Source organism: Hemitrygon akajei, chromosome 9 (genome assembly GCF_048418815.1).
Source record: "Hemitrygon akajei chromosome 9, sHemAka1.3, whole genome shotgun sequence".
In the NCBI taxonomy this organism is placed as follows: Eukaryota; Metazoa; Chordata; class Chondrichthyes; order Myliobatiformes; family Dasyatidae; genus Hemitrygon; species Hemitrygon akajei.
In genome coordinates, this window is record NC_133132.1 from 77,253,697 (window position 1) to 77,269,028 (window position 15,332).

Consider the following 15,332-nt stretch of genomic DNA (forward strand, 5'->3'; position numbering starts at 1 on the left):
TACAGTACACACTCGTCCATACAGGATTTAATGAAGTGAGTAACAACTACAGCATACTCATCCAGGTTTGAAGATGAATCCATGAATATGGTTCAGCCCACCAATTCAAAGCAGTCCTGTAGGCGTTCTTGTGCTTCCCTTGTCCATATCTTCTTGGTCCTCACTGCTGGTGCTGCAGTCTTCAGTCCCTGCCTATACTCAGGGAGTAGAAGTACAGCCAGGTGATCAGACTTCCAGAAGTGAGGGCATGGAATAGCACAGTAGGCATCCTTGATCGTGGTGTAACAATGGTCCAGTGTGTTGTTTCCTCTGGTATTGCAAGTGTTTTGTTGATGGTACTTGCTAAGTGATTTTTTTAGACTGGAAAGTGACCTAGTCTTTGAAGATTGGGTAGTTACAGTATAACCATCCATTACTGAGGGCAGTTCTTTATGTTGGATAGGGCTTAAGGTCTTCATTTGAGTTTAAAATTTCAGTTAGTAAACCAAAGGCACCACCTCATCTTGGTGCAGTGGGGTTCGCAAATGTATGAATATCAGATAGAATTGTAACAATTGCCCTGGCACTATGTTCAGAGAGGGTCAACCTCTGTTGCTGCCACCCACCATTTGCTCCTTCTCCTCTCCCTCCTTTTCTAGTTCTTGTACCTTCTTGCCACATAGCTGGCTAGGGTTGCACACTCATTACAGCCAAATTAAGGTGGATGCTGTAAAAAAAAATGAAGTTTCCAACTCTCAAAGCAGAGTGCAGCAGAACATTCTCTGAAGATCTCATGGCATCCTTGGAGAAGAGCTTGCAAACTGGATATAAGATTGTCTGGATGGTAGAAGACAGGGCGATGGTGAAAGATGTTACTCAGATTATAAGTCTATGACTAATAGTGAGTCCCATGGTCAGTCCAGGAACACTGTTATTTGATATCTATATTAATGATTTGGATGAGAATATGCATATATGACATAGTAAGTTTGCCAATGACAATAAAGTAGATGGTGTCAGAGACAATGAATTGGCTGGATAGGTGGACTGAGGACTGGCAAATAGAATTTAATTTGGATAAGGATCCTGAAGAAGGGTCTCAGCCTGAAAAATTGACTATTCACTGTTTTCCATAGATGCTGCCTGGCCTGCTGAGTTCCTCTAGCATTTTAATGTGTGTCATTTTGAATTTCTAGCATCTGCAGATTTTCTTGTGTTAGTACCTAAACCTTTTTCTGTTTAGTTTGAAGTAACATTCCTCATCTTCTTTCTGTGAACGGCATCATGAATGCTATATTTCTATATGTAGACACTTAGCAGTTTTTATTTAAACTTGTCGCCTTGAAAAAGGAAAACAGAAACCTGATTAGACTATTTGACGTTTAGCAGACTCTTTACAACATTTGCAGTGCGTCATAAATGTGATCAGCCTTGGAATTTCATTATTTTGACCTTTGTTTACCATGGACTTCCTTCACATTTGTATAGGAGTTGCTCATTTCTAACAGTTTGCTGTTAATTCAGAATGAATGATAACCTCATTACCTGAATGAATTTTTGAGTGAATTAATCATTTAACATTTTACTCCTGATTCCATTAATGACACCTTGCAGGATAAGGTAGAGAAGGCTAGCGATTCTACTGCAGAAGGCAGTGCCAAAACCTATGTCAGCTGACTTCCATATGCTTACATATTTTCATTAAGGCTATTGGTCAGTCAATGGAAAAAAGAATATTGGATAATTGTTCTCTTGTTCAGTGCTGAAACTGCTTATAGTTCTTTGAGTGGGCATTGATCACAAATGAAAAGCAAACTTATATTCAGTCTGTCTGTCCAAGATGAGACTCTGCCTTTGCATGCTTGGCCATCAGAGTGCTAGTTCATTATCTATATATCACCATAATAAGGACAAGTTTTACAAGTCTAGTTAATGTCAAAGATGGCATTGTTTATATATGGTTTACTTTGAAGTGATTCTAAAATGAAAATAGTTACTCTCCCCCCCCCCTCCCCCCCAACCCCGGTGACATGCTGCCCCTCTGTGTACACGAGATTCTGCAAATGCTGGTGGAAATCCAAAGCAACGCACACTGCTGAGTTCTTTCAGCATTTCTGTGCATTGAGCTTTCATGCTTTCACGCAGCAAAATATGGGCTATGTGTACAAAGTAGGTGAATGGCATACCTCATTATGCCATCACGTCATATGTGAGTATTTCACTAAAAAAAACTAAAAGTAGACAAATACCGTGGCTCATGTGTTTTTCTTTCAATAAGTTTCTGGAGTTACAAAACATAACAGTGGTGATGAAGAAGTCCTTAAAATGAACCTGAGATGACTGCTTACCAGTTGAAGCACAGCGTGTTTTTCTTTGCAAGCGAAAGCGAGGTTTGAGTTTTTTTAAAGTAGAAAATGGATGAAATTTACAAATAACAAGTGTGGTCTCTGGTTCATAAACAGTGAGTACCGGGTGATGATAATAAATGTTTAATAAAAAGCAGAAATGGCTGGCTACATCAGAAAGACGGACGTTTTCGATTGCACAACAGATGACTGGATAATGTATCCTAAAGGAATTGAGTCATATTTTGATGCAAATGAATGAGCAGATGAAAAACGAATGCCGGTTTTGCTAAGTGCAATGGGTGGAAACACATACAGTTTGTTTAGAGGTTTAACTGCTCCAACCAAACCAGCTGAAATAAACTTTCCTGATGTTGTGAACCTAATAGTGGGATATTTAGAAATGAAACCATTGTTGATTGCAGAACACTGTAGGTTTCATAAGCAGAATCAGAGGAAGGAGAATACATTTCAGCTTACGTAATTGAATTGAAGAAATTGTTGGAGAATTGTCGGTTCAATGATGGGTTTGATGCACTGACAGATTGTTTAGTTTGTGAAATCTTACAAGAAAGCATTCAAAGATAACTACTAACTGAAGCACAATTAATTTAAAAGAATAGCAGAAGATCACTGTATCAGTGGAACCAGCAGCTCAGTTGCAGTCAGGAATGAAAGTGAACGTGAACAAAATTGCAGTGTCTAAACAGAAACCTGCCTAGTTGAACAGATTGTGTTATTGTTATGGCTGGGGCTCACATACTCCAGACCAATGTAGGTTTAAAGGCAAAACTTGCAGAAAATGCAACAAAGTAGAACACACTCAAAGCACAATTCAGACAGACAAGAATAAATGCACTGCACAAAGAAAAGATAAAGATGAAAAGTCAAGTTGCAGTTTCAGGAAGAGCACTAATTTGCAAGCTATTGATGAGAGTAACACTACACTGACTAGCCTTGAGATTTTACAATTTGAAAACTAACAGGAGACAAGTAAAAAACAAGAGAAAATCTGCAGATGCTAAAAATCCAAGCAACATACAAAAAATGCTGGAGTAACTCAGCAGGCCAGTCAGCATCTATGGAAAAGAGTACAGTCACCGTTTTGGACCAAGATCCTTCATCAGGACGAGGAATTTGGCTTACACCAGAAGTGAATGGCAAATTAATTAAAACGGAATTGGACACTGGCTCGGTTGCTTAAGTCATTCCTCAAAATGAGTGTGAATGGCATTTCAAAAATGCTGAACTGAAGCCTGCAAAAATCCAAATAAGAACTTATACTAGAGATAAGATAATTCCTGTGGGAATGACATCCGTAACAGTGAAATACAACAACTGACAAGCCACATTGAGCTTGTATGTGGTAGAAACAGGAGGGCCAGCGTTGTGGGATCGTGATTGGCAGAGCCAACTACAACTTGATTGGAGATCCATCCACCATTTACATGGCTCATCCCCTGTAATAGAGTCAACTAAAAGTGAATTAAGAAAGGTACTAGAAAATGCCACCGTAGTGTTCAGGATAGCAATGGAAAACTCAAATATATCAAGGATAAAATAGTGTTAAGTGAAAATGCCACACCGAAATTTTACAAAGCCTGTCCGGTTCCTTGTAAACCGATAAAGTAGCCAGTGAGTTAGATCAAATAGAGGCTGAAAGAAATCTTTCCAAGTTGAGTGGAGCCCATGGACATGTCAGCGGTCCCATAGCCAAGAAGATTGGGTCTGTCATCTGTGGTGATTTTAAGGTCACATTAACCCAGTACTAAAAGTAGATCAATATCCTCAGCCCAGGATTGAGGATACCTTTGCAAACCTTTCTGGGGGAAACACTTCAGTGAAGTGAATTTAGTCTACATGGCAACCCAAAATGGCTGGAGTGTGCTGCAGAAATTCTCCCATTTTTACCAGCATTGGGATGAACCAGCTTTTGACGGAGGTTGTCTTATGTGAGGATTGAGAGTTGTTGTACCATTCAAACTGAGAGCTAAAGTGTTGGAGGAGTGACATGCTGGTCATCTAGGTGTGGTCAAAATGAAAGTGTTGGCTCGAAGCTTTATCAGGTGGCCTGGGGTAGATCAGCAGATCAGGCAGCTTGTCACGCTCTGTTTGGGATGCCGTCACATCCAGAAAATCCCAAGAGCAGTGCCTCTCCATCCCTGGGAACCGCCTGCATTGTCCTGGCAGAGGATTCATGTGGATTTTGCCGGACCCTTCAAGCATACAAACTTTTTGGTTGTAATGAATGCAGCTATAAAATGGCCAGGCATGTTCCCAATAGCCTCCTCTGTAGTCTGTGGATGTGATGAGAAGCCTCTTCTCAAGGATCTGTCTTAGAAAGTGACAGTGGACCATAGTTTATTATGGAACAGTTTCAGTCATTCCTGAAAATTAATGGAGTCAGACATATTACATCTGCACTGTACCACCCAGCTACAAAAGGCTTGGCGGAAAGATTTGTCCAGAATATAAAGAACGCACTGCCAGCAATGCCAGCAGGCACACTACATTGACACCGACTCGGAAGCTCGCAACTTTTCTCCTTGCTTATTGCAATGCAGCGCACTCCACAACTAACAACTTACCAAATATGCTTCTCCTGGGTCATCTCTTGTGCTCATGCTAGGATCTCCCCAAACCTAATCCCCGAAGGAATATGCAGGATAAACAGCTGAGTCAAATTGAGGGCTCTTCATAGAACACAGAAGAGTACAGACCATTCGGCCCACAGTGTTGTGCAGAACCAGCAAAAAAGCAAATCAAAAATGCCCAAACACTAGTCCCTCCTACCTACACCATGTCCATATCCCTCCATCTTCCATACATCCATGTGCCTATCCAAATGACTCTTAAAAATCGCTAGTATATTTGCCTCTACCACCATACCAGACAGCACATTCCAGGCATCCACGACTCTCTATGTAAAAGACTTAGCCCTCACATTCCCCTTGAACTTACCTCCTCTCACCTTCAATGTATGCCTTTGCTATTAGATGTTTCAACCCTGGGAAGCAGATACACTCTGTCCACTCTACTGATCTCTCATAATCTTGTAAACCTCTCTCAGATCTCCCCTGAGCCAGTGACACTCCAGAGAAAACAACCCAAGTTTGTCCAGCCTCTCGTGACAACACGTGCCCTCTAAATCAGGCAGCATCCCGGTAAACCACTTCTGCACCCTCTCCAAAGCCTCAACATCCTTCCTATAGTGGAGTGACCCGAGCTATATGCAATACTTCAGATATGGCCTGATCAGAATTTTATAAATGCAACATGACCTCCTAACTTTTTCAGCTCAATGCCTTGACTTATAAAAGAAGCATTCCATAAGCCTTCTTAACCGCCTTCTTGACCTGTAAAACTACTTTCAAGGAGCTATGAACTTAGATCCCTAGATCTCTCTGCTCATGGGACCTTGCCCTTTGCAGTGCACTGTTTCCTTTCGTTTGCTTTGCCGATGTGCAACACCACACACTTATCTGGGTTAAACTCCAGCTGCCATTTCTTAGCCCATGTCTGCAACTGATCTATATTGTGCTGTATTCTTTGCCAGTCTCATACGCTATCCACAACTCCACTAATCTTGGTATCATCTGCAAATTTACTAACCCACACATCTACATTTTCATCCAGGTCCCTTGTACACATTACAAACAGCAGAGATCCGTGCGGAAATCCACTAATTACAGGCTCTTCAAACAAGGAGGTTTGATGTTTCACTCCTAGACAAACAGTCCTGATGAGGGACTACAGAGATGATCAAAAGTAGGTATGTGGAAAGATTAAGGACAGAGCTGGGCCACTTCCTACACAGTGGAGATTGCGTCTGATGTCATCTGGAGATGACGCATCGATCAATTGAGGAGAGCAGAGTCAGTTGTTAGAGAAGGTTTTCCAGAGCTGTGAGAACCACTTCGTGCAGACCCAGAGACGATTGCAACCGGCACGCAGGAGGCCCAGATTCTGAGATTGTTTCACAGCAAGTCTCACCTACTGAGCAGAACGGCTCCCTCCTTGTCAGGAATGACGTTATCGCACAAGAGTTAGAAATCCTGCACAGCAATTAGATTTTGAAGCCTGAATGGGACAATTTAAAGTTTTACTATGCTGTAGAAGTCTATATAGTAGTTGTATTATATAGTATAGTATGTATAAAAATGACTAGAGAGTAGTACATTACATATGTGAACTGAGATTCGTTCTCTGTTGAGTTGGAGTTTATAGCTAAGTAGCGAGGTGTGCTGTGTATTTAATATTCTAGTAATATTTGAGTAATATTGTATACATATTGTTTGATTAAACAGTCTGTTGTTTATATAATTAATTATAGGTTATACAGTGCCTTTTACAAGTATTCTGCCCTCAATTATTTGTTGACATAAATGAGTGTTACAACTGGTGATTTTGATTAATTTAACTGAGAAATTTTATTTGTGAATCACGTGCTTCTTTTTTCTCACTAGAGCCCCCAAACAGGGACAATAGCAAAGCATGAGAAACTAATAATTCAGAAACTGAAATGACAGCAGTTCAATAGTATTCATCCCCCTTTGCTTAATTGAACCACCTCTCAAAGATATTACAGCCAGTATTCTTTCTGGATAACTGTTTGTTAGCTTTGCACAACATGGTGGTGCAAGAGTTACCCTTCTTCCTTACAAAATTGCTCAAGCTGTGCCAGGTTAGTTGGAGAGCGGCAGAGGGCAACAATCAAGATCTTGTCAGAGATGTTCGATTGGGTTAAAATCAGACTCTGACTGGGTCACCCAAGGACATCAGTTTTCTTCATTTGAAGCCACTCCATCGTTGCTCTGACAGTGTGCTTTGGGTCGTTGTCCTGCTGTAAGATGAACTCCCTTCCCAGTTTAAACTTTCTGGCAGCGGCTTGCAGGTTTTATCCAGGATCTCTCAGTATTTAGATGCCTATCAATCCTGGCCGGATTTCCAGTCCCTGCTGCTGAAAAGCATCCCCATAGCAGGATGCTACCTCCACTACTTCACAGTAAGGAAGGTGTAACTGGCTTATGTGCAGTATTAGATAGATAGATAGATAGATACTTTATTCATCCCCATGGGGAAATTCAACATTTTTTCCAATGTCCCATACACTTATTGTAGCAAAACTAATTACATACAATACTTAACTCAGTAAAAATATGATATGCATCTAAAATCACCCTCTCAAAAAGCATTAATAATAGCTTTTAAAAAGTTCTTAAGTAGTTTACTTAAATACATTGAGTCCTAACCCGGCACTTTAACATATCTTACTCCTGGCGGTTGAATTGTAAAGCCGAATGGCATTGGGGAGTATTGATCTCTTCATCCTGTCTGAGGAGCATTGCATCGATAGCAACCTGTCGCCGAAACTGCTTCTCTGTCTCTGGATGGTGCTATGTAGAGGATGTTCAGGGTTTTCCGTAATTGACCGTAGCCTACTCAGCGCCCTTCGCTCTGCTACCGATGTTATACTCTCCAGTACTTTGCCCACAACAGAGCCCGCCTTCCTTACCAGCTTATTAAGACGTGAGGCGTCCCTCTTCTTAATGCTGCCTCCCCAACACGCCACCACAAAGAAGAGGGCGCTCTCCACAGCTGACCTATAGAACATCTTCAGCATCTCACTACAAACATTGAATGACGCCAACCTTCTAAGGAAGTACAGTCGACTCTGTGCCTTCCTGCACAAGGCATCTGTGTTGGCAGTCCAGTCTAGCTTCTCGTCTAACTGTACTCCCAGATACTTGTAGGTCTTAACCTGCTCCACACATTCTCCATTAATGATCACTGGCTCCATATGAGGCCTAGATCTCCTAAAGTCCACCATCTCCAAAGTTCCACTTTAGACTCATCTGACCACAAGACCTTCTTCCACATCTTTACGATATCTTCAAAGTGAAGCTTTGCAAAATCTTGATGGGCAAGGATATACTTTTTTTAGCCAGGGCTGCTTCCTTGCCAGTCTTCTGTAAATACCCATTCAGTGCAAGGTCATAGAGGTTGTAGAGCCATGAACTTCATCTCCAGTTGCAGCCACTGAATTTTGCATCTCACTCAGAGTGACTTCTGGCATCACAGTAGCCTCTCTTACACGTGCCATTCTTCTCCGGTGACTAAGTTTAGAAGGACAGCCTGACCTAAGTACAGGCTGTGGTTTCATATTTTTTCCACTTTTTCACAATTGACTGCACTGAGCTCCGAGGTATGTTCAGAGTTTTTGAGATGGTCTGGTACCCTTCCACAGATTTGCGCTGCTCTATTATCATTTCTCTGACTTGTCTTGTATCTTCTTTTTGGTTTGGTCTGTTGAAATCTGCCATTGTGTTAGATCTTACAGAGATATTTATTCAGGTGCTCCCCCAATTTTCTACATCAACAAATTGGATGAGTTGGTAAGGTAATATATAGTATTGCACTATACGAAAGTTAGCACAGTAATTACATAGGGGATGAATACTTTTTCAGCCTCACATTTTGGGTTTTTAATGTTTTAATGTTAATGTTAATGATTTGTCATGGTGCACAATTTTTTGAGTAAATTTTTAAAAAAGGTCATACTTCAATGTACCGTAGATTCCGGATTTTAAGCCGCTACTTTTTTCCCACATTTTGAACAGCTTTGAACTCTGCGGCCTTTAATACGGAGCGGCTAATGCATGGTTTTTTTTCATGCCGCCAAAAACATTTTGCCTCGTAACAGTAGACCAATAAAATTGATGAGTAGTTCACAGAGGTCCAATGAAATTGTACGATTATTCAAGTGCACTTTCACAATTAAATTATTGTAAATCAGTCATTTGTACTCACCCTCATCAACATGGAAAACACTCGAAGAAAAGCATTGTGCTGCCTTTATGGCAGTTATTTAGTTTATAATATTTTCGCTTAGTAATTCATTTTCTAGTTAAAGTTAGAAGAGTTTTAACTATATTTGTTTTCTGTACTACATCGCGGGATGCTATGACGTCACACCCGGTTTCGCCGCGTCTTGTGGGAAAATGCCGGTTTGCGATAAACGGGACGGCGGGGGGCGAGCGGCGGAGCCAAAACGCTGCTTTTAAGTTAAAGGCGATCAATAACTTTTCCTGGTAGGCTGCAGTATATATATTTTTTACCAGTCGTTAGGAGATATTGGAATGTTGTTCAGTAAAAAAGTATACGCAACGTATATTTAAAAGTAGCTGCGTTACAGGCACGGTTTGAAAAAAAGCATTTGCAATATGTATTTGTTTATGTTACCATATGGATTTAATTAAAAGTTAAAAAATCCTCACATGTAATATCTTTCTGTGTAAATATCTCATATTACAACGTGGGACACCTGCGGCCGAAAATCCGGTGCGGCCTGTACAAGTAAAAAATTGATTTTCTTTCTAAAATTAGAGCCAGCGGCTTTTAATCAGGTGCGCTGTGTAGTCCAGAATCTACGGTATTTTAAATTCAGAAAATGAGATAGCAAAATGTGAAAATAGTTGTGGGGGCTGAATCCTTTTTCAAGCCACTCTATGTAAAAGTATGTGTGTGGCATACATCATATACGTCATCATGCCACCGCATCATACGTGAGCACTTCACTGAAAATAAATAAGTAGACAAGTATCCTGGCTCCTGTGTTTTTCTTTCAATTAGTTTCTAGAGTTACAACGCAACATCATGTACATCCCATCAATCTAGTCAGTGTTACAGACTTGAGAAAGCATCTTCACCAGATTAAATTCAGCAGGTGAGAAACAAATCCCTGTTTTAAAGCAAGTGCTTTGAAAACAGTAAGTTTGATTTCTCAGAAGGTTTGTTTTAATTTCACCTTTAGGTGATGCTCTCAATTTTGAGAAGAGAAATGACTTTCCTCTGTCACATAATGTTTGTGTCATGACTTAGCAGTGAGTTAAAGTTTGGGCGCAGTTGCGTTCTCTAACTACTGTACTGTGTAATTGTAATGTTCTTGCTCCACTGCCTTTTTGAGTTTTTCTGATTTATGACTCTTGAGTCATAGTCATAGAACACTACAGCAAAGGAACAGGCCCTTCTGGAAATTTAAACCATGCCAAACATTTAAGCAAAGCCCTCCATTCCCTCCCATTCATTTTCCTATCCAACTTTTTCTTAAATGTTGAAATCAAACCTGTATGCACCACTTCCGCTACTAGCTCGTTCCACACTCACACCACCCTCTGAGTGAAGAAGTAACCCCCTAACTTTGCCCTTTAACGTTTCACCTTCACCCTTAACCCTAGTTCTGGTCTTAACCAACTTTAGTGGAAATAATATTTAATATTATGTCGAGGAAGAGATCAGTTTGTTTGAAAATATTAAGTTCATTTGTGTGTGGCATTTTGGTGCTGTTGGTAAATGTACTGCATCATGGCTCCAGTGATTCTGGTTCAATCCCCACCTCCGGTGCTTTCTAAGTGGAGTTTGCAAGTTCTCCCTGTGACCTCATGATTCCCCCATCAATCAGCACTTTGGTTTCCTCCCACGTCCCTGAGGTATGCAGGCAGGGAGGTGAATTGGGCAAGTTGTCTAAATTGTATTAGAGAGTGCTGGAATCTGGGGCAGAGTTTTTGAAATGTGAGAAGAATGAAACAGAATTTGTGTAATTAAGTGCTGGATGGTGAGCTAAAGGCTTTGCTTCCATAGTGTACAACTCTGGGATGGTAGCTCTGTTACAAGCATAGCTAACTCTTCCCTTATCCATTCACACATCTCTCTTCGCACTTGGTATTTTCTATGAGTTTCTATGGAAAAATGTCTGCTTCCTCTTGTTTCCCTTTCTGCTCTTTGTTGCCCCTCCTGTTCACGTCACTCAGTTAATGCGAGTGGCAGGTGCTTTCCAGCTGGTTTTCTCAAGGATACACATTGTTTGCAGCTGCTGAATGTGTGTGGTCTGGGTCTGTCACCCTTCAGTCTTCATTCCATACCTCACCTGTCTGTCTCTCATCCCTCTGCCCACTCTTCTCACTGATAGAACATAGAACAGCACAGGAACAGGCCCTTCGTGCTGAAAATGATGCCAAATTATACTAAATCTCTTGTGTGTGCATAATTCGTATACCTCCATTCACTTTATATTATACTGAAAGAGCACTGCAGCATAGAAACAGGCCCGTTGACCCATCTTGTCAATGTTGAACTATTATTCTGCTTAAACGTTAATTATCCTATCTGCTTCCACCCCGCCACCGTACCCATCTCAATGTAAAAGAAAACTTGCCCTGTACATCTTTAAATTTTCCCCTCTCATCTTAAATGCATGATTGTTTGGTGTCCAGTGACCCTCTTTCTCCCAATTTCCTCTTGGTTTCTCATTCACTTGCCCCCCCCCCCAGATTTTGCTTTGAGCTCCTCCTCACTCCTACTTGCTGGCCTGCCTGTGCCTTTTCAATCTCAGCCTCCCAAATTTTCCTTGCAGCTTCCCTCCTGTAGGTCTAGTAGCTACCTGCCTTCTGTTGCCAGAGAAAGGACTGAGCTCTGATGATTCCATCCGAAAGCTGTGGTAACCTCCAGATGCTGCAGTTGCAAGCTATACGAGGGTCTGAAGAGAACTTTGTATTATATTGTCGTGTCATCTGTCCCAAAGAATTCATTCTTTCTGGTGTTACCAAGCCTAGTAGATGTTAAAATGCTATAGAAGCCTAATTATATTTTTTCTCTCTTCTCTCGTAGGTAGCATTTTTGAAACTGGATTGATGGTAGTCATTACCAAATCGGAAAAGTACATGGATTGGGAAGGACTTCGGTGTTTGCACCGTGAATCAATTTGCAGGGTAATAAAAATAGTTGGCTTCGAGAGGAGCTGCTTAAAATTAATGGAATCTGACAGAATAGGCCAATAGAACAGCTTAATGACAGAACTGTGATCTCAGCATTTCAAAGAAAATAAAGAAGTAGGGGAGACAAGAGATTTCTGCAGATGCTGGAAATCTTGAGCAATGCACACAAAATGCTGGAGGAGCTCAGCATGTTAGGCAGTGTCTACGTAGGGAAATGAATAGCTGACAGTTTGGGCCAAGACCCTTCATCAGGACTGGAACAAAAGGGGGCAGAAGGTGGGGGCCAGTGGAGGAGTAGAAGCTGAAGGGTGATGGGCATGACCAAGTGAGGGGGAGGATGGGAGGGATGAAGATGATGTGAAAATCTGGGAGTTGTTAGTTGGACAACAATTGGATAACAATTATTTCGCCCTTCCTTAAAAATGGCTGGTCATCTGCATTCCAGATCCACCTTTCTAATCGATAAGCAAATCTGTTGATTTGCAGGCATGAAGCTTGCAATTTCATGTGTTTGTATATTTGCAATTACATTATAAATTAACTGTATTACTAGGAAGGTGAAAGTTTCAATTGACAGATCTGGAATATATCAAAATTCACACAATGTCCGGTGTATAGAAGTGGTGCTTCTTTTAAAGACTTATAAATGCACTGTGGTGACCTTGTCAGCTGAATGTGCTAAGGAGCTTTTTGAAGAATGGAAGCCAATAAAACAAGGTCATTTTAACTTCAGATGTTTAATAAGAAGGATTGTCTGTCACCCAGGCTGAAGGAAATCAGTCTCTGATTAACTGTGCTACATTTGACTGCCTTCTGTGTGGTGCATCTCCATTTGGCTTTAAGGTGAATCGTGGTGTGTGTTCCAGGTTGAGAAATAGTTAAAGCCAGTCCATCCAAATGTGAACTGTTGTGAAGGGCTCTGATTTGCAGTCTTTTTGGGATTGTTTTCCCTCTTGAGTTTATATGGATATTTCTGTTTATGCAATGTGTTAATGACTTCAGTGTGGATTGAGAGGGATTTGTGAATTTACATTAGTAAATTTATTTAATCATCAGTTGTGATTAAATATACCAGTTGTTTCACCTCCTTGCTCTCAGTGTCTTTATTAAGGACTTATATAGGCACAGCAAGCAACTAGGCTTTGTACGTTTCACCAAACTCATCACCTTGCCATATCTAGAGGCATGTAATAAACATTCTACGTCAATCTACAAGAAAAAGAAAACAGGAATTCTTCAGCACAGTATAGTTTAAATTTTCAGTTTATAATAAATCAAATGATAACTAATACCATGTTACATATGGGGACAGGCCATCTGATCTGTGGAGCTTGCCCTCTCATGACATGATGCAGCCACAGAAGCAGAAGTTATATCAGAAGCAAGTCTGGCCAATTTAGGAAAACTCCGGGGAAACTCCCTTCGATCATCACCCTGCCTGCAAGAGAGCTCAGCAACTCCCCATTCCAGATACAGTAATGTTATTAATCTCTTATTACGTAAAACATCCACCTCTTGACATCTGGTCCAGTTCACTTTGAGGGACTGCAGCAAATTTATCCCAACCGTGTACTCTGATAATCTCTGATGGTTGATGGCTCTCTCTGGAAAATAAACATGTTTCTAACTTGGCTCTATGTCTGTGTCTGTTAGATACTTTACCCTTTGGCCCCTCAAATCTGTCGTATTAAACTGAACAGGATATATAAGTTAACTAGTCCTGTGTTTTTTGAAGGAAAATAGTTTCAGTGACTTGGGCTCTCCTATTCAGTTGCTCTAAAAGCAGACTTTATTTTGTTTACTTCAGCAGGACTTGCTTTGGGGATCAGAATGTGATGATGCTCCCAAATATAAAGTCTCGTCAGGACCAATTATGCTGTCTGATTTATGTCCTATTGTCCCAGTAATACAACTATGAAGCCTGTTTGCTTTCGCAGACTGCATGTGAGCCTTCAGTAATTTATCAATCAAGATCCCCAAGGTTTCCCTTCTCCTTTCTAATCTTTAATCGTGACAACTGTGTTTAGCAAACTCGTCAAGAGTTACCTGATCCAGATTAATTAGCCTCATCCATGTTGCACACCATCCTAAATCACTAACTTCTCAAAATTGCCCTTCACCCAAAGTACATTTGTTCAAAATTCCCAGCACTAATTCACACTTATTACTCATCAGCATGTCTGTGAATTGTTCCATTAAACTTATCCCCCATATCATTTATAGTGAGCAGCAATGGAAATGTCACTTGGTATTCTATTTGTAACAGGTTTAGGCTGTTTCAAAATAACCTCTCAACATTTACTTCTCGGGAACAATGTCTGTATGACACCTTCCAAAGAGTGAGCAGCCACCAGACTCTCACCCTCCTTCACTGACCCTAACAACTTTCTCAATTCACCAGAATAAACTGGACAACAAAGGTTTTGCTTTCTTGAATACTTTTGGGTGTGTATTATGGATTTCGGACTACCGGTCATGAAAATCACCATGAAAATTCCTTATTCCGCACCATTTTTTTGAAATCGCCTACATTTTCTATTTTAATTCATCATTCAAGTCAGTGACGAATGGCAAGATGAAGGAAGGCATTTTTGTTGGTCCACAAATCAAACACGTCATCAATGACAAGAAATTCAAAGAGCTCCTAGACTGGGGGAAATTGCATGGAAAGCATTCAAGGATATTGTTGAAAAATTTCTCAGCAACTACAAGGCAACAAACTACGTGCAGCTGGTTGACAACATGCTTCAAGCTTACAAAACCATGAAGAGCAACACCTCACTAAAGATTCATTCTCTGCATTCCCATTTAGACATCTTCCCGGCAAATCTGGGCACTGTCAGTGATGAGCATGGTGAAAGGTTTCGCCAGGACGTGGCAGTCATGGAGAAATGGTATCAGGACAACTGGAATCCATCGATGCTGGCTGATTATTGTTGGACACTTAAGCGAGAAGCCTCAGACACTGAGTACAAATGGAAATCATCAACAAAACAAACAAAAACATTTTTAGCTTACTTGAACTATTGCAAAACATCAGCACCATTATGCAATTAACCACATTATATTCAATAAAAGTTAATATCTTTCTCTAAATTCCTACATGGTGCAAGTAGTCTGAAATTATATTTGTGTTCAGCTTCAAGTGGTCTCCCTTAAACAAATAAAAATTTCTGAAGAAACAACACTTAAGAAAAAGAATTGTTGTCCAGTGATATAGATCAATTGCTTCACA

General features: G+C 40.7%; 1 protein-coding gene across 1 annotated transcript in view; it reads left to right on the forward strand.

The window, feature by feature from the left end:
- ube3d (ubiquitin protein ligase E3D) overlaps nt 1-13,180 on the forward strand; it is a 168,089-nt gene extending 154,909 nt beyond the window's left edge. The window contains exon 10 of the mRNA XM_073056413.1: nt 11,991-13,180. Coding sequence (XP_072912514.1) covers nt 11,991-12,014 — 24 coding nt within the window. The 3' untranslated portion in view covers nt 12,015-13,180. The remainder of the gene's footprint in view (nt 1-11,990) is intronic.
- Nucleotides 13,181-15,332: the final 2,152 nt, after the last annotated feature.